This window comes from Trachurus trachurus, assembly GCF_905171665.1.
Source record: "Trachurus trachurus genome assembly, chromosome: 6".
NCBI classification, from domain to species: Eukaryota; Metazoa; Chordata; class Actinopteri; order Carangiformes; family Carangidae; genus Trachurus; species Trachurus trachurus.
Window position 1 is genome coordinate 12,351,445 of NC_139897.1, and position 20,458 is coordinate 12,371,902.

The window sequence follows — 20,458 nt, forward strand, 5'->3', positions numbered from 1 at the left end:
GTCAACTGTACAATCCTCAGGGATGATGACACGTGTATGCTACACAGTCTAACGAGTGTTTCTGCAAAGAACAGTCTTGTTGTGTATGAGAAGACTGTGGTGGAATATGATGAATTACTGAAGAAAGCAAACAGAGCATACCCAAAATGTCAAATGTGGTAATGGCTTTGCCCGCCACCTTTATAAGTAACCATGTAAGTCTTGCATATCAGTCACAGAGTCAAACAAGAGGGGAAATAATTAACTCTTACAGACTGATGACTAAACTTTGCTGAGTGGGAAAAATTAAGATTCATACAATAGTCGAGTCACCAGACTGAACTCAAGTCACAGCTGCTTCTCCATAAAACCCATCAGTCCTCCAGTTGATAATTATCCACTTTAATGTCACTGAAAGCAGCCAGTGTTCAAGGATAGGTCTTCATTTCAAAGCTGAATTTCTTCTGATCAGGGCCAAAGGGTAGAAGTAATTGGAAACCATGATTTTCTTCTTCTTCCAGTCTGAAAAAAGGGCATTTCCAGAATTCTCCACCGCTAAAATCCATTGGACAAACGTCTGTGTTCTGTGTTACAGCAAATAGCGAGAAAAAAAAAAAAAATCCGTTGTCAGGGAGAAAAAAAATCCAAATTAGATTTCCGAAAAGGTCATTCTGGACAACGAACATGAAAAAAAGCAGAGGAGGGAAAAACTGAAATAGAATATCCTCTTACAAAGTCCTAATCTAATTTCCATCCCCAGAGGGGACAGAAAATCACGGAGAGAACAAGAAAGAACCATCACAAGCGTAACTGGACACCAAAATATAAATCTATAAAAGGCCTTTTATTACTCCATTATGTACACTTTTCACAGGACCTCCAAGGAGAAGCTCCAAAGTGAAGCGCCGCTTCTAGTTGCGTCATGGAACTTTATCTCCACATTAAAAAGGACGAATAAAAAAGAAATATCCAACAAACAGAAAAACAGCAAGACATTATTTTCTTCTTAGTGCCTTGGGGAACTGCACTCACTGTACAAGTGTTAGCCGTATGAGTGAGGAAGGGCAGAGCTGAAGGACACGGCATCCAGGGCCACAACAGCACCAACGTCCATTTCAGTCTGGCACTGCCAAACTTCCTGCCCATCCACCCCGGGGCTGCAGGCAACATCCATGCTGTCTGTGTGAGGGAAGGTAGATGGAGGAAGAGTTTGTTGTTCATGAGCATGAACGCGCTCCGATCCAAAGCAGTCCGCTCTAGTAGATGACTTCATATACAGTGGCCTTCTTATCACCAGAGCCTGTCACAATATACTTGTCGTCCGTCGAGATGTCGCAGCTCAGGACAGATGACGATTCCTTGGACTGAGAAAAGAAAAAAGAAAAAACACATTTTAGTCCAGGAGGGAGTTAACATGCTCAACTACATTTGAAGTTAAGTGGAGAAGATTAGCTGACTACAGGACAAGATTAGATTGCAGTGACATCAAGTTCTGGCCTGATGCCCCTCAAAAAGACTTCTTTGTCAGGTCAATAATTCAGGTTCAGTTTTCACTGATAGGAGAGTCCTGTCAGGCAGCGGTCGCTGTGCCCTTCCTCCCAGAGACAACTGTGCATACTTTTGGACTGGCTGCAGACAGCGTATATTGATCTGCATACCTGGAATATGCTGGCGCCATAAGGAGTCCTCCAAGCATTCAACAGATTGTCCTTCCCAGTGCTTACGAACCATTTACCTGCAAAGAAAACAACGGTGCAATCAGACCTCCTTGAGCTGAGAAGTGTCGGAGAAAGAAATTGCACTTGCACTTGCAAATGAAGGGTTGCCAGGTCTGTAACCTTCAGAACACAATAGGCATTCAGACTGTAAAAAGGACATTGTGGTTTTAGCACTTAATAAAAATAGGTGAGACTAAGGCCACTCTGTGGTTAAGTACAGCCAGCATTGTCACCCCCTTGTTTTATGTGCGTTCATACCACAGTAGGCGAACTTGAGCGAGAGGACGCAGCTCTCGTGCAGGTGGAGCTGGTACTTGTCAGGCTTTGAGTGGTGGAGCACCTCCACATTGCTGCTCTCCATGCCCACAGCAAGCCACTCTCCAGTTGGACAGTAACCCAAGGAGAAGATCTGGAAATGGGACAGAACAGTAATTACTGACAGTGTTAGGGGCTAAAAGCAAGCCACCCTCCACAGTAGGTCTGTAGATGTGGGTGTTGTTTGTCTCTTTTCGGGTTAACTCTGTGTTGCTGATATTTTCTCTGTGTTGTACCTGTGAAGTGAAGTCATGCTGCTGCAGCTGTCGACCCTCCCTCAGATCCCAGGAGCGAACAGTGTTGTCGAGACCGCCTGTCCACAGCTTAGTACCATCGTGGGATATGTCAATACAGCTAGCACCATCCGTATGACCCTGGAACTGCCTTCAATCAAAGTCAGAGTGCACAAACATTTATTGACATCCCCCTTTTAAAATCATTCACACACACAGCAGCAAACTCTGTCGTGGGGCATTGGCCCACACAGAGCGGAAAGTGTTTTCTCCCTACCTAACAAGAGTCTGGTTGTGCAGGTCCCACACGGCGATGTTTCCGTCACTGCAGCAGGAGAAGCAGACTTTGGCGTCGGGGCTGATGGCCAAGGCATAGCATGCTGGGGCTGAGGAGGTGAGCTCGGCCTTGATGCGCGGTGTCTGAGAGGCCAGATCCCAGATGGTCAATGTGCTGGCCTCGCCTCCGACAATCAATGTGCGGCCATCAGGCAGTAGCTTACAGGAGCGGATGTAGTTATCCCTGTTCTGTTGCACAGAGGACAAAGCGAATCAATTCATGTTCAGGGCAGTGGAGCTAGAGATAGATTTAGGAAGAAGTCAGTGGGAAGGAGGATGAAAATGCTTCTGTTACAGTAAACCACCCTGAGGGTATTCTCAAACCTGGACAAGTTTTTTATTTCACTGCATTTATTCGGTTAGTTTAACATTTCAGATGTCATTTTTTAGACAATATTGTGTGATGTTGTGTGATGATATCATTTTCTTCCTCACTTGTTAGCAAAACTTTCTTGAATTTAATACAAACAGTGAATAAAAAGCATCAGCTGCAATTGCATGCAAGCTAATTTGTTGTCAAACTGTCAGTGGGATGTGTGCCTGGTGTGGTCCTCGTGTATACCAAAGGCTTATCCTACTATTATGGCATGGTGTTGCATATAAACAGTGCATAACCTTTAAGAATAGCAGGAGAAAAGCACAAAGTGTAAAAAAAAAAAGAGTTAAATGTAAATCAGCAGCCTCCTCACCAGACAGTCCAGTTGGGACACGGGACTTTTGCTGCCGGGTTGGCTAATGTCCCAGATTTTGACGCAGCCTTTGCCACCAGTGTAGACATGGCGTGTGGGGTTGCTAATTGTAACAGCGCAGACCACCTCGCCGTGGCTTAGTGTGTTGATCTGACGTGCGTGGCGGGGAATACCAGGGCCAATCAGGGCATCCGGAGGGAAGGGCACAGGCTGCATCTGACCATCTGCACTGACGTGGAAGGAGTAGGCGCTGTTGGAAAATATGGAGTTGTGTTAGTGTCTTACATCTATACCGTTTTAAAAAATGTATGAGCATAGCACCTTTGGTGAGACACTCACGGTTTGCCGCCAGAAATGGATGTGAGGCTGGCTGGAAGGCCTGGGGCTCTCATGTGGGTGTGAGGATCAAACCCCTGAAAGGCGACAAGAAAGATTTGAATAATGGATCTGGACCTGAGCAGCAGTCATCACAGCAAAAATCCACACTGAACTCTGTGTGCTAGGTGATCCTCAAGTATGGCTAAATAAAAAGGGCAGGAAAGGGTTCTACCATAGGGGAGCGTCCATAGGCTGCAGCTGCTGCGGCGCTCATCTGAGGGGAGATGTGCAGACCCGCATACACACCAGGACTAGTCAGGCCTCCATTCATTTCATGATGGCCCATCATGGCAAAAGGGGAAGGGTAAGAGCCTGCGATGGACAGAGGGGTACGCAAAGCTGGGGCTGCTACAGACAAAGAAGGGAGAAGGGTATCGGCATGTTAGCATAACAGTACATTGGGAAAGGATTCGAAAAAGATTATCTCCGTTGCCATAGAGGAGAGAGAATGGTACCAACCAAGAGCCTCCATGCCTGGTGGTTTGCCCAGGATGGGTCTGAGCCCGGGAGTGGAGCTGGTGCCCGGGGTGGGGGCATCGTTGCGGGGGGTGGGGGTGTTGGACTTGAGGCCAGGCGTGGAGGATTTGTCATTCTGCGAAGGGAACGAGAGAGCAGGCGCATTCACAATCCCGGAAACCAGGCACTGTGCAGACTGACAATTTGAGAGCAAACTGAACTTAATCCAATCTAATTCTGACAACCCTCATAGTCCTGCAGAGCCATAAACTGCTATTTATTCTAAAACCTATTATGACCACAATGGAGATGGGGCCGTTTTTATCCCCTTACTGCTTTGGCTTTAATCTTTTAGTGAAGCAGAGGGGGAAAAATCCTGGAATAGTTAAATACATTGAGCTATTAACAGAGAAGACCTAACTGATCCTGATGCGGGACAATATTATCCCTGACGTTTAGTCATGCACTTAAAGCACCGACAGCCATTCCTAATCCACTGCAGAAAACGTCCCAGATTTATTTGCATATATCCCTTTGCTCTCTCTCTCTCAAATTCTCGTTTAAACCTCTTTCTGTCCTAATTTGTTGGTAACTCTCTTGGTGTCTTACATGACTGAGCTCCTTGGCCTTGGATGATGGGGTGCTTCCAGAGGACGCCACTGACGCAGGACTGTTGGGTGTGTCTTTCTTTGGGGGGCGGGGCTTATCGATACCATTTTCGGGGGGCGAGTGTGCTGGGCTTGCTCGTGGAGTCGCAGGATCCTGCAACAACACAGCAGAAAGAGTTTGACATTGATGCAACGGCCTCATACTTCCACACGTCAACATGGCAATTATGATTTTCCACTGCACTGCTCACCTCATTAGACACATCCACCACCAGGTCATCACTTTTCTCTCCATCGCTGTCCTATAAGGATACAAATAGTGGCAGGTTAGTCACCTTGGCAAATATTTTTCATGAGACCTTTGAAACCCCACAGCACAGCTAATGGGATACTCTAGTGTATGTCCAAATATATCAAACAACTCTTTCAAAAAGACTCACATATCTGTCCTTCTCTTCCACTTTGCGCTTCTTTGAGTCCAAACTGTAGTCGGAGGAGCTGCGGTGCTTCTCACTGGCTGTGCGTAAGCTTTCTGACGGGGATATGGAGTTATTCTGCAAAGAGAAAACCCAGACCCTTTATCAACATTTCCTCTTTCAATGTAAAAGAGAGCAGTGAGTCATTAATCCATTACAAATTCACAGAGAACACACTTTGCCAATCCAAACACTACAAAAAAAAAGCCTCATTCACAAAACTATGGATGCGACAGACTCTTAAAATGCAGCTGTAGGCCAGCTCCAAACAGTACCCTGACACCAGCCAAGCCCAATCTCACACACAAGCCTGTCTCTGGCCACGCAACAGAACGGGCCGTTATCTGGACTGAAAGGAAGAGGGCTTGTTTTCTGAGCTGCACTCCCTCCTCCTCATAACTGGACAACAAACAGCCTCACAGGGACATGAGCAGCGTGTTGTGGCTGAACAGAGGGCCTTTTCTCTGGAGTCAGTCAGCCCAAGCATGAGAGAGAGAAGGACGAGAGAAAGAGAATGAGAGAGAGAGAGAGAGAAGGGGAGAGAAAGTGTATGTTGTGGGCATTGGCCATTGATTGCTGCAGCGCGCTTAGGCACCATGTCAGCTCATGCTTTGAGCTCTGACAAAGCAAGAGAATCTATATCCTGCCAGTGGGCACGGCAGCGTGGGACTGACTGGTGCTTCTTCATGGAGCCCGCCTGCCCACACAAGCTGGGACAGCTCACTCCAGACGCCAGCAGAATGGGAGGAACTAGGCAGGTGTCCAGCAGCTTTCACAGGAGTTTGCCATTTGCCTGTAACCTGCCAAGTTCTCCCGATTCTCCCTGTCCCTTCCTCTGAGGACCAAAGCAACGACATGGACTAAGTCAGCAGCAACCCAGCGAGGTGGACAATGGCCGATGGACTAGCAGTCTGGGCAAAGAGCCACTGTCTGCATAATGGCTGACTTTTAAAGAGATGCTTAGCGTGACTCATTAACCAAAGTCACCACTCTGCTATCAGATGACCTGGGACAAGAGCACAGAAACAAAACAGGCCTGCTAATCGCCCCAGGAGTTCCATTTCTTCAGACATGACTGCACCCATTCAGCTGGCCCGGCCCACAGAAACACAATCTCACAGTCCCATCACAAGCCATCAGAGATCGCAGCCATTCAAATAAAATGCTTTAGCAGCTCCAGCCAGACGGGGTGGAGAGAAACAAAACAAAACAATCCTCCATTTTTGTTCATAAATATTCATCACATGCCAAGGAGGAGAAAGAGTGAGATGGTAAACAAGGGAGACAGTAGAAGGGATCAAACAAATCCTTTAAGAAGGGGAAGTCCAAGTCTTTCTTTAAACGTGATGAAATTACAAGGCCTCTAATCTCTCCAGCATGATACCAGTCATTTCCCTTCTGGATTAAACACACAGGACTTATATTGCAAACTTCCTTTCTAATTAATAATTTTACAGAAAGCAGATTAAAACAGGCCACGGAAATACCACAGTAGCATGCAGTTAGCGAGAACTTTCACTTGATATTTGCAGCAGAGACAAAAAAACAAAAACAAAAAAACGAGTTGAATTAAAAAACCTAGAGGTCATGCAGAAAATTAAAATAAATAAAACAATCGTGGGTTCAGACACTCACCGTGCTCTCTGTGTTGCAGACATAACAATAGTGGCCAAGGCGATGAGGAAACCAAGTGGAGCAAGAAGAGAAAAACAAGTCAGTTAGCATATCATAACAGATGCTTCTGGCTGAATGTGTGAGAATCAACTGCAGGGCACAAGGCCCCTCTTATCACCGTGTGTTAGAGCTGTTGAATAGCTTATACAGTCATGGGCTGGGAATGTACCAGCTCATTACCCAGACAGAATGTGAACAGACAGGATGTGCTCCTCACCTAAGGGCCCCGGGATTCTGCTCTAGAGAGTGAGAAGCACTCTGCACTAAATTGGTTTTTCCCTGTTTTACATCTATGTGATAATGTCAAAATTAATACACTTTTCAGTTCTTCTAAACAAACTGGTTAAGCAGCCAGTGCCTAATTGGACGGCCGTATGTCTGCGCCCCAACTGCTCACCTCTGTGTTCGAGATCATGGTGGTTTTTCTCATCCTTTACGGGGAGGTGGGCCTGGCTGCCCAAGGCGCCGAGTGCCAGCAGGCCTGATCCAGAGCCCGTCACAGGGGGGATGCCAGGTGGCTGCAGGCCTGAGGGGTGAGGTGGCAGCTGGACCGGAGGCCCGTGAGCTGCGTGGGAGAGGTGCTGCGCCTGGAGCTGCTGCTGCTGTAAGTAGACAGGGAGATAGACAGACAGACACCGAGTGGGTCGGAGGGAGAAGGCAAGGCGAAACCACACACACACACTAAACATGAGGCTGATCAGTTAAACCCTGGATGATATTAGCACATTCACACATCTATTACTGTCAGGATCAGACAGCAATCCCCCTCAGCGCTATTTCCATACCGGGCCAGGGTGGCATAAGCTCCAGATCTCTGCTGAGGGGAGTAGAAGTTATGACTAACAATCAACTGCTCAACGCGTCTAACGCATGAGTTGCAGGGCTCAAGACACTCAGTCACACAGCATTAGTGGTGCACTATGAGTGGAAAACAAAATAAAAGAAATATTCTTCATTCCACATGAACGGGAGAGAGCGGAGCAAAGCCAGATTTGCCTGCCGCTTAACGCACAGGAAATATTTCACTTCAGGTAAACTGGCACATTTCATACTGCAGCACCACAGCACTCCACTGCCATCAGTGAGTTGAGCAATTCTCTTTAGCAACATGAAGCTGTGTAGGAATCTGTCAGCCTGTGGGCTAAACAACTACCTGCTTTTCTAAACGCGTCAAAAAACACAACCAGCGTCTATTTACTCCTCTCATATTCACGTTCCTGGATTAACACAACATGAATCATTTGCGCATCCAAACTTTAAGAGACGAAGGGAACACTAAGTGCTGGAAGCTGGCACTCCCTCCCTCTCACTATGGGCATTTGAGTGTGTGTGTGTATGTGTGTGCGTCCGGAAAGGCTGCTCCGGGAGCCAGGACCAGGGGTCCCATGCTGGCACTCAGTCAACCCTCCAATATTCACCATCAATATTTGAAAGGCACGGGGAAATGGATGGGAGTTAAAAGGCACTCAGCATGGAAGTAAGCAGTTTAAAGCAAGGTTAAATAATACTTAGCTGAGACACCAATAAAAACATCAGCAATTTATTACCCGTCTACAAGCCAGCTGAATAATTCAGCAGCTGTTACAGCATGCACCTCCTCTCTTTTACAAGACAGACTTCAATCAGTGACCATTTATAGCCATTTCAGGCATATTAGGCACTTTGTAATGGCTGGGTAGTGGTAGCGGTACAACACATAAGCACTTCAGCTACATTATCCATCTAACACATACTTAGGGATACACTGACTTAGGAGGAATGTGCTTTTACAATTCATTTTTATTTTTTAACCGTTGGTACACAAGGCTCAAATATGTCTCCAAAAATCATATCTGCGGGGCAATTTTAATTGCTTCTTGCCTCCTGGATGATCTACCCTGGGGCTAGACAGGACTAGATGGGAAACTAGTTAGGTTTTTAACTTGCAACCTTGTCTTTTGCTCCACAGGACAGTTGTCAATCCAATTACAACATATACCCAGGGCAGAAAGAGTGAGGGAGAGAGTAGAGAGCAAGAGAGAGAGCGAGTGTGTTATAATATTGTGTCCATGAGGGAAATTAAGGAGCCAGTTCATTGGCAAGGGAGAGCCATCCTTGCTCATTGTGTTTAATGAGGCACTGATGGGTAATATGCATGGTTGATCAGCAAGAGCCCTCATTAGAGGGCCATAAATGAAGACAATAATAAATAAAGAAAAGAGTCTGGCCTATTTCCTCTAATTTAATATTCCATGATAAAGACCGACTCTTTGCCCCTTTTTTCTCAGACTGAGTGTAACTACAGGAGAAACACACACACACACATACACACAAGCAAAACTGAGCAAATGTATTGTGGCGATCTCCTGTGTACTAACTAAACTAACTCAAGTGAAATGCACTTGGGCAGGAGAAGTGCCATACACCACGAACAAGACCTTCAAGCCCAGATGTAAGTACAAACCAAGTCCAGTAACAACAGCATGCCACTGACCATGAGAGCAGGGCAGACAGCCTGCTGCTGCTGCTGAAAGGAGGACAGAAAACACCCAGAGCTTCAGCTGCTCTACCTGCCCTCTCTGCATTACTAGAAACTGAAATGGATGGGGTTAAAGACAAAGGCCTTTTGCACTCATTGTCCGATGCCCTTTTAAAACAAAGCCATGGAGTGGGTTCATCCAGGTGGCTACTAGCTGGGCGAAAGGTGGGCTTATCTGAATATTTCTGTGTGTTTTCTAGTCAAACATGAAACACCACCAGTCAGGCTCATCTCAACGCAAGCAGCTGCCCTAGTTGCATCCTATTAATGGCCCTCAGCCCCATCAATAAGGCATGCAGCTGGCTCCTGGATGCTGCCTGTCTGCCTGGCACGCTCTTTCACCCCACCTTGCTTTACAATATGCATGAGGATTTTGGCATGCCTACAGAGCTTCTCCTCAATGAATAACTAATGGAGGGGTATTCGTAAAACATACAGTAGCTACATTTCCACCTCCTCCGACATGAGCAACCTGCGTGACTTGGGTGGCTGGACTGCTTCATAAAACAGGCCAAGTGCCAAATAGGACCATATACTAAAATCATGAATGGGCTTCTGTGATACTTAATAAAATGTAGATCTTTTAATGCTATTAGTTTTAAATTATGGATGAGGACCAACAGACGGCAGAAAGGATCACGGCCACCACTTTGTACGTACGGCAATATTCTACATTATATTGTTCCAAGTGTGAAAACACACATAATCAGGAAGGAGCCACAAATCAAATTTGCTTTTCTTTGGGAACAACTGCCGTTTGCAGCTGCTCTGCTCTGGTGAAAGTGTAATAAAGCATCTGCTTCAGTCCAGCAGATAAAAAACAAACAGCTCTCCATCACCTCAAGACACCTACTCAGACAAATTCTAGGGAGCAATTATCCTGAAACAAAAGGTCACCAAGGGGTCATTAATTGAATTCCAATATGTGCCCCCAGTCATCTAGTCAGCCTTTTGGGCCAGGCCTCTTATGCATGCTAAAGACTCTGCAAGATTCAACTGTAGTAACGAGATCACTGATATCTTGAACTCTGTACCGAGAGAGTGAAACCAATCACTTCTCTTTTGGCGCGGCGGGATGAGTGCAGCTGATCAATGAGGAGCAGATGGTGTTTGGAAGCAGTGATGAACGCCATGCATTACTGCTCAGTGCTGTGGTGTGCAAAGAGAGCCATGCAGCTGAGCTGCGACTGCTGACTGCTGTCTGTACTCTCTCAGCGAGCTTGCAGCGCTGGCTGTGTTCTGCTCACCCTCAGCCTCCTAATTCCCACAGCTATCCAGGTCAGCAGTGAGGGATGAGGCTCCTCGTTAAAACCTTAGCCAATTAAAGCAATACAGGCTGCGAAGGGGATCTCAAGAGCTCTCAGGCTCGCATTTATAAACACACAACAAGGCAGTGAAGATGCCACAGAGACCAAAGCTGGAGCAACGGACCAGCTCTTGAGGGCTACACTTGCTGTGTATACGGTCTAAATATATTGGTGAAGAATGTATTGCTAAGCTGGAAAGAATATATTAATACATTTGAACAAGAAGAGGCAAACCTGCACTGTGACTTTAGCAGGCGATGTATTAGATTAAATCACAGTTCACACTACTTGGTGAATGAAGAAGACATGTGATGCGGAAAAGTACTATTTATAGTTAGTGATTGTCTTATGTGCAGGTTTGCCCCTAGCCAAGGTCAAATAAAAGAATAAAAAGGGGGTATACACACGGTGAGAGGCAGATTGGGAAGTCCACGTACCCCGATGATGGCATTGAGCTCGGTCATAGTAACCTGCTTAGCCCTCTCCACTGCCTGAGCAACCTGCTGTTGGTGCTGTGGGAAGACATTAACAAACAAAAAAAGAATGATTGGGACAAGCCAACATTTATCACAGACCAACATCCACTCGGCCCATCACACTTATCTGTGAATTTCACACTTCATTTTCATAGTGCTGCTGCAATTTCAAAATCGAGGGCAAATGCCACACACAATTACTCTCAATTGCTTAACCTGAGCATTATTTTGAAGTATCTTTAAAATAGAGGCAACAATAAATAACTTTCCTTTAGGACTAAAAATGGTGACACTGCTTAGGAGCCACATTCAAAAACTCACCTCTTGTGACAGGAAAGGCATAATTTGAGCTAAAATTGCGTTGAGACGTTTGGCAATCTCCGTCTGCAAAACAAAAGAGGGTGAAAATGAGACGGCGAAGTATGAAACTGACAGTGACTTCATATAACCCCGCCTTTAATGTTTACACCGATTAAGTCAATTGCTGCGGCAATCAGAACTGCTTGACTCAACATCCTCTAAACAGCGTGATATTGACATTTGAAATATTTAAAACATTAGGAGAGCCCAGGGGGATGGAGCACAGCTGTGCTGAGAGTGCACTCCATGCTAAACGGATATGAGCAGGCAGAGTGCTGCTGTGTTGAGAGGATCCTCTCTCACTCTGCCTTCCTTCCCCTCATCTGCAACTGCTCTGTCCTGCAGTTAACCTCCGAGTTAAACCATACAACCACACCCCAGGAAGTGAGGCCCGCTAGCCAGACTGCACTGTTTACTTACATGTGACAAGTGTAGGCAATTTACATTAGGGGTTACAGCTGCAGATTGAGCAAAGACTACAAACCATAATGACCTCGAGGCCAGGGCAACGCACCTCAAATCTATGATCAATACCACCAGAAGACAAGTGCACGCCTGTAAACGTTAAGAGTGCAGTGCTAGACCTCGGCCTTTCCGACACTGAAAGCCAGGCCATTTCTCACTGCAATCAGCTGCCCGGCCCACCATCACCCTCCCAACCTCCCATCCACCCAGAGTCCTGCCTCCATTCTTCTGCTTGTCTACCGACTGCCATGGCAACGGCTGCAACCCTATCTTGCTGGGATCATTATGCAAATGGCACCTCTGCTTGACCGTAACAGGCTTTAAAATCATATTACGTGCTTGGAGGCAGGTCATTAAATTGAATTTTCAGCCTGTCGATCACATGAACATAGCAAATGAATGGTGGCTAAAAAGAGCAATGGGAGGAGGTGAGCAGAGGGGGTGTGATCCAACCCCCACCACCACCTCCCCTGTAAAAACACAGCACAGCCAGCTCGCTCTGCCTCCTTCTTCTTCCAAGGATGGGAGATGAGACTCTCAGGTTCAAGCTCAGCACTGGGAGCAGAAAAATAACAGTGCCAAAGCTACATCATCTATGGAATTTATGAGCTGCAGTTCAACCCAGGGCCACTGCGGAACACAAACACATCACAGGGATTTTCTCCGATTTTTCATTTGGAGCTGCACACACAATGTACTTTGCAGACTGCCAGCTTATTTATTACACATGGCAGAAATGCCAGGCAGTTTTGGCAGCCAGACATATTACCTCTGAGCAGAGCCGGAGAGATTGGAGAGTAATGTCCGACAGAACAAGACCTGCTGACCCAAGCCACAACATGGATAGCCACTTAGCCGGGCAAGCCAGCAGGACAAACAACAGGCTAAAGATGAAATATCAGATGATATAAAGTAAACCCTGGGATCAGAGGCAATAATGTGAAACAAATATGTTGTAGCATGTGTTACAGAAAGTACAATAGTCCATAAGATAATACTGATTATAACTTGATTACTTTCTGCAGAAAAGAAACTGAACTCCAATCTCTTATGACACACAATAAATGTGATCTACAACCAGCAAAGCAATGAAAGGGTTAGATAAAGGTTTTATGGGCATTAGTATTAATGCAATGTAGTAAGTGCTCTCGCAAGAGCTCAAGAAGGCCCTCAGAAATAGTTGAAAAGCTACAGAGCCTGTATAATCCATGTTTGTTGAGATAAGCCATGTCAATAGCAGTCGAACATTTGACAGGATTTGTGAAAGCGCACAGTCCATTCCTCTGTAGCTTAGTGTCATGGTGACAGCTGGCTAGGAAAGGTCAGGAGGTGGCTGATCCACTGTGCCCTAAACAACTGGCAGCCTCGACAGTCTCACAACACAACATTTAAATACACGGAAAAGGCATCAACTCAGCTCACCACTGCTGTCAAAATAGATACAGCGCAGTGCTGGGAGTTTTTTTTTTTTTCTGTTCTGCTGGCAGATAAAAATGGGGCTGTTGCCACTTTAAGTAGATGACAGCTTGGCCCTTGAGAGGCCAGCTTTGCGCTGCTGCTACACAATTACAGGTACTCGGACCTGTGTAGCACCACTTTAAGAGCACTCTCAGGCAGGCTTGTCAATGGTGTGCAGAAAGGTATTCGCCTGTTGCTATCAGCGGTGGTAAAATGGAGTCGAGACACTGATGAGTATTAAATACGCAGGGAAACAATGGGTGGCTCTGGTCACGGGGTCCATCCATAAACAATACTTGACTATGTCAGATTTAAAGGACCTCCACTTTGTCCAAGATGACAGCAACTCGTGTTTCCATTAAACTGAGATGTTGCAAACAGTCTTAAAGCTGTTGTTAATGTGAGGAAAATCCAGAATACATTTCTGTTTGGCATTTGACACTATCAATATTGGATCTCACTCATGCCAAAAGTCTGTCTAAATGGACGCATGAGTCATTAGTATGATTAACCTCGTCAGCTGCAGCAGTCAGTCAGGTGATTTCACGGCCAAAAGATTACTTCAATCTTAAAATAATACACTTTCTAACAAAAACAGCGTAAACCATGACCTTCTTCATTATGCCACATCTTAAAATGTAATAACTTTACGTTTATGTAAGTGGATCTGACACCCGACAGTTCACACCCTGCAATCATTAAACTCCAGCTCCGGTCACGTGACATGACAGACTGAGGCTCTGGGAGCGCTGACGGTTTGGAGTCCAATGTTTCTCCAACTACTTTTTCACCGCACGCCTCCTTTGTATGAGCACTGCTGACAGTCCGCTGGCTGACCATGTTTGCTTTGACCCCGAGCATGGCAGATAGTTTGCTACTTAGCAAATGCTTCCCACAGCCATGGGCCTCATGTCTGTGTTACGACTGCAGATAACGGCCAAATCTGATTGAGCCTCACCAACACCCAGGCCTGTAAACCCTGTGCAGCTCTTGGAAACAAGCACCAGATGATGGTAATTACTGGCTGACATCACGCAGCAGAAATTAGCCGTTTGCATCTACGGACTGTCACGTCTGATAGAGAGGGATCAGATAACACTGCCACATCGGTCCATCTGAGCCGTGTCAGTGTGTGCATTCTGAAATGTGAATTATGTCCCTGCACGGTAATGAAAAAGGCACATTTAGAGGAATGGATTTCCTCACTATGGAATAAATCTCCTGGCAGGAAAATAATATGCCTATGTGCATCCAATAATCCATCCCAACCCTGGCTGTTAACCACTCCCCCGTCCTCTCCTCCTCCTCCCCCGCCTGAGCCGTAAGCTGGGGGAGTCTGCATGGACGGGCCCACACTGTTTGCTCACAAACACTCCGTTCAGCAGGTTAGGGCCCCACTGATGAATTATTCAAGCGCTTCCATCAGCTCTGTTGAGGTTCCTGATAAAAGTCAGGCGCTAAAATGGATCAGTCGATTAACCTGTTTACACAGAGCTGGGCTGTTGCCCCTCCCCCCAGCTCTATTCTCCAACTTGTCTCCGGCTCCCACCTCCCCCATCCCCCCGCTCCTCGTTCCTCTGGTTGGCGATAAGTGCCTGACAGAAGCTATCAGAGCGGCCCGAGCCCTGACAGACATGTGGCGGTGTGACACACGGCCCCAGACACTGATAGATCACCCGACCACACCAATCCGCCATTCCTCCAGTGCTGTCATTAACCAACGCTCGGCTGTGGCAGGAAGGAGGACAGCCTCAGCGGTTTAAGAGCAGCGTGCATGGCAACCTCAGGATTACTCATTCATACCATCTTTATCTCTCACAGCATCAGTGTGATTGATCTGTGAAGCAATGCGTGATATGATCTTTTGATGAAGATAAGGGCACAATAAATGACAAAAGGACTTTTGCACCCGTCTTGTAATTACAGTTCCTCTTCAAATAAAAGAAAAAGACGTACTGACCTATCAGCAGTCCTCTCCATTTAATCATTATGAGTCAAAGGCCGAGCCTGCCAAAGTCTACCTGTAATCTTATCAAAAGGCTGAGACAAATCCTGTCTTTACACCACTTGTAAATTAAAAAAAAAGTGTCACACCAATTATATGGCGATATAAGCTTGCTGCCTTGTTTGTTTGCAGTGGACCCCTCTGCTTCCAGCCAACTGCCCCTAAATCAATTCAGTTCACAGGTTAAAGCAACTCCTCCTGGGTCCGACATCCCCTGACACTGAGGAAAACCACTGATCTGAAAAATATGAAGAACGTGATGGTACCTACCTGTTTGTGCATCTCTATGTTCAGCCCGTAGGACATCTCGTAATACTGGAAACGAAAGCAAAAATTTGGTTCAGATTAACAAAGTTGATAAAGTTGCATTTACAATCAAGTTCTGCAAAATGTAAACAACAAACAAAGTAGTTCTTACCGAAGTAACTTTTGTTTTTATTTTTAAGTCCAATAATAATAATTCCAAATTAAAATAAACACAGCATGGAGCCACTAATCAATATTTCAGTTGATCACAATACTAATCACATCATCACATGGACACTGTGACTGAAGCCAGATATAATCCATCTTGTGTGGGCAAAGGTGATAAACTATAATCACACACACACACAAAATAAGTTTTTTGGGGCAGCTGACAGCAAATATCGAATAAATCAAGATTTTGCTGTTTGTAGTATGAGCACAGAGAATAGAGGGCTTAGATTTATTGATCACCATCTGAAACTCTCAGATCTCCAGGATGTCTGTTTACTTAGCGTAACACGATTGCTCAACACTCTTGATATTTCAAGCCAGGTCAGTCTGTCTGGCTGAAATGTAATCCGTGGAGCCCACAAGTGGCAGCCAGGGCAGAAATGGCTTTCCAGTCAGCGTCTATTTGATGAGGCCAATGCATTATTCAGTCCATTAGCTTCTTTGAAAATTACTCTCAAACAAGAGAGCCATTCTGTCTGAGATCAGAGCCCCACAGCCGTGGCGTAACCTGACACCCAGTGCTGGCTGTGGTATACTTCTCTTCATGTTTACCTAACCTCCTCCCTGTCAGGCTGACATGTTGTTTTCCTGTGAAAAGAATGTTTAACTTAAGCCTGCATGTATTGGTTTAAGTCATCCCCGGTGTGTTTACCTGGGACAACAGAGCGGCTACACTGCCACAGCCGAACCTTCAGATTGTGTCATGTCTGAACTAAATTCCTGCATCACAGGCACACCTATGTTTTTCTAAAAACGGTTGCCAAATTAAAAGCCAATAATTAAGGTTTACAGAAAACTAAGATCGGCTTATTGCTAAAGCAAACTGCAGCATGTTCTGCGTCCTCCATTTTGTTTGCCGTGGTGCATTTTTCCCACACACAGCTCCGGCCCCTCCACCGTCAGCTCACACCTAATTTATGGCCGTGCATATGTCTGAGCGTGGAGTCTCCTAGGAGAATAATCAGATCAGCACACACAGAGGGCAACGCTGCAGTCGACCCTTGGAGATCAGGGGCACGTTATAATGGAGCCTCAGCACACTGCCGCCTGCCTGCCTGCCTGTCAGGAGGAGCTCCTCCGTAACAACCAGCTACATCCAACCCCCCTGGGGGGTTTCACAGGCCTGTACCTGACACTCAACCCGCCCTAACCACCACACAGGTGATCACAATAGCCTGTCTCGCTCCACCCCAACTAGATCCCCAACAAGCCTTGCAATTTGGAACCATAATTGCTCCCTATTGTAACATAATCTTACCATGACATAGTGGCGCTGCATCTCCGTCTTCTCATTGGCCAGTTTGTCATACTCCACCTTAAGACTAAAATAGAAGACAAGGTGTCAATTTCAGGCGTCTCTATCACTTCAATAACACACTCACACTTAACCAGTTGGCAGCAGTGTATGGAGGACACACACACACAAAAAAAAAAAGCTTTCCTTTTTCCCATGCTTGCAGAAGTCAACAACCAAATATTAGCCTTAACCTTTACTATTCAATAGAGAGTAAATGTTGACTCTGCCACACTTTGGCGATATTCTTTGTATTCATTACCTGTGATATTGGGCCTGCAGGAACTGAAATTCGTCTTTAATCCTGTCACAAGACTCTGCTACGGTGAATTTGAAGCCAGGCTGACCAGGCTGATGTGGAGGCTGAAAGAGGGTTAAAAAAAAGGAAGAAAGAAGAAATCATGTCAGTAAAAGTAACTGGAGAAGGATTTATTCATCATTTTCTGCATTATGTCCCATGCTGCCGAATAGTTTGCACATCAGACTACTTTCAAGATCATATCTCCTCTGCAGCGAGTAAGACATGACCACACTATAAGCAGGTGGGTCTGCCTCACACCCCCAGAAGCTAATAAAAAAATAACACAAAAAAGGGGCTTCCACTCTGAAAATGAAATCCAGTCTCAAAAATGAATTAACACCACCACCTGTCCTCATATTCAGCAGAGTCATATGTTAGTGCATGGCTGAGTAAACATCTCCAGGCATGCAAACCATCTGCATCCATTTACCACTAAGTGCACGTTCTGATGTAGCATAAATGCATTGTAATATGACCATAAAGAAATTTGATGAGCTGCATTAAAAAGGTGGAAAACGCTTTGCAGGGCAGATTCAGGAGAGAGAAAGAGGTGGAGAAGAAGAGGGGTGGGGGGGGGGATCAGCACAGTCAGGAATCATGTCAACATCAGCACAGTCACATAAATATGTAAAGCTATATAGTGAGTAGAGAGGAAGCGCTTCTTACCGGATGTCGGCCTTGTGGATACATCTTGAAATGTATCCTTTGTTTATCTCTCCAGTGTGCTGGTCCTTTGGCAAAATGGTTCAAATTTGCTCACAAGCCACACCAGCCTCAGCAGACAGGGGTGGGGGGAGGAGGTGGTGGAGGGGGGGAGAGGAGGAGGTCGTGCAAACCCTGTGTAGGGAAAAATGACGCGGTTTAATCTATAGACGAAAAAAAAAATACAATAAAACATAACAATACACTTCACGTTGCTTTGCCAATAAGTAGCCGGAACATGAAACTATATAGTTCCTGTTATCGCAGTACGGCCATTAAAAAAAAAAAAAAGCCACTAGTCCCGCGCTTCTGTCTTCTTGATGACCTTATTCGGTCAGTGGTCAGCGGTTCAGTCAATACACAACACCACGTCTGTTTATAATTCAAACTGGTGCAAACACAACACGGGTTTTAATAACCGGGCTACTTTTTTTCCTCCGTGGAATTGACACGTTTGCACCAAATCCGCTTGTTGTTGCCTCTAATCTTGACTGGTGTTCGTCAATTCACCAAACCACCACCACCACCACCGGCAGCAGCAGCGGCGGCAGCAGCTGCCCCCAGTTACAGGACGTCTCCAGGCCGGTCACAGCCGACGGCAGCCGGCTTCCACCTACTGTGTGACTCCGCTGGAAAGCGACTGAAGAAGCAGAAGCGGTGCGCTGGTTGAAGCGTACGCCCCGACACACACACATACACACTCACTCAAACACACACTCATACTCGCAGTGGGGAAAAAAGAAAAGAAAAAGAAACAGCTCAAAATACATACCCGTGCTAACCGTCCGTCCGACTTTTGTTCCTGAAGAAAAAAAAACAAGAGCGGGCTGTAATTCATGCGTTTAATCCCTCCTAATGTAAGCGTGGTGGACGCAGATCTCGACAAGCATCCCCCCTCTCTCTCTGTGTGTCTCTGTGTCTCTCCCTCTCTCTCCGGAGCGCACCCAGCCAGACTGGGGGAGCAGTTGGGAGAAATTTTGGTGCGGTCGGGCACGATTAAACTACTTTATTCTCCGCCGCGAATCTCCGAGGAATGTGCGCCTTTTGTGGCTGGTTTAATCCCCAGAAAAAGAGAAGAAAAATATATGAGCTGTGAATATATATAAATATGGCTCCAAAATCTGTCTTCCGACTCGAGTAGGTTGAAGATTCTTTAAAAGCGTAACATGGTACTCTCCACAATCTCGCATTTCCCCCAGTTGTCCAGCTTAGCCCGGTTGCCACACACAGGCAGCAGGGCTGAACTGCCGTGAAAGCGCCTATCTGTCCAATCGGATTACTCGGAAGGAATACGGTCACATCTGCCTATCGGAGAGCGACAGCCCCCACGTGGGGTGCAGCGATACATGACATCATTCCTCGCGGATCCACAAGGCATCATCCGTCCGTCCCCACCGTGTACAACAACAACAACAGCAGCGGCGGCAGCAGCAGCGGGCGGCATTGATGTGCCGACGGTGATATCCACATTTGACAGAGACAGCACAAATTCCACATCCGCGCTTCATTAGCCAAATAAAGTTGATGATTTTTTTGGGGGGTGAGACCACCACCAGCGGGACGGGGGTGGGGGTGCAAGTGTGTGTGGTGTGGGGTGGGGGGGTGCAGTGCAACAAGCATTATTGAATTTTTTTTCCCCATACAAGGAAGGTAGGGGGTTGTTTTTACAACACGGTTATAAAACGTGAAGCGGTGTTAATGTGAAATATCTAGAGTCCACCAAAAGTAGAAATACCCCTTCCTCCTCCTCCTCCCCCTCTCTCTGACTCGCACACGTCCACCGTGAAGGACACAATAATGACCAATCGATCGACGATACCCACCGAACTGAAGCAACCGGGGTGGTGGTGGTGGGGTGACACACGTTTTTTTTTTTTTTTTTTTTTTTTTTTTAAGTTTCTCGTGATTCTTGCACAACACTTCCGCGCGCCTACCTATCAGCATCTGGGTGCTAGTTGCACTGCGGGGAGAGAGGAGATGATTGCCTTTGTCTGATATGAGCATCAGCCATGTCTGAGCGGTGCGCCTCTCCGCCTTGTTTTGAAGGTTCAACTCCGGCCCCACGTGGGACTCCTCTGCGGCTTTAAGGCGTCTCGGCCAATGGCGGCGCGGTGCACTTACTCGCCGGCTTCCCATTGGCCCAGCGGCGTCGGGTCTGTCATTCACGGAGCTGTGTGTCAATCAATACCACGCGGGGTCAAGCGCTGACAAATGCCTGTGCTCCTCGGTCCTC

At 46.4% G+C, this 20,458-nt stretch overlaps 1 protein-coding gene across 1 annotated transcript; it reads right to left on the bottom strand.

The window, feature by feature from the left end:
* Nucleotides 1–8: 8 nt before the first annotated feature.
* tle3a (TLE family member 3, transcriptional corepressor a) lies at nucleotides 9–19,407 on the bottom strand. Its single transcript, XM_083974184.1, has 21 exons — nucleotides 18,998–19,407; nucleotides 18,190–18,360; nucleotides 17,485–17,585; nucleotides 17,187–17,250; nucleotides 15,722–15,766; nucleotides 11,485–11,547; nucleotides 11,095–11,199; nucleotides 7,260–7,464; nucleotides 6,824–6,831; nucleotides 5,153–5,266; nucleotides 4,964–5,014; nucleotides 4,714–4,866; nucleotides 4,108–4,240; nucleotides 3,821–3,996; nucleotides 3,610–3,683; nucleotides 3,271–3,520; nucleotides 2,523–2,770; nucleotides 2,249–2,396; nucleotides 1,956–2,106; nucleotides 1,638–1,714; nucleotides 9–1,343 (listed from the first exon to the last, which is right to left on the bottom strand). The coding sequence occupies exons 2-21, from the start codon at nucleotides 18,211–18,213 to the stop codon at nucleotides 1,236–1,238; spliced, it is 2,298 nt and encodes a 765-aa protein (XP_083830310.1). The 5' UTR covers nucleotides 18,214–18,360; nucleotides 18,998–19,407; the 3' UTR covers nucleotides 9–1,235.
* Nucleotides 19,408–20,458: the final 1,051 nt, after the last annotated feature.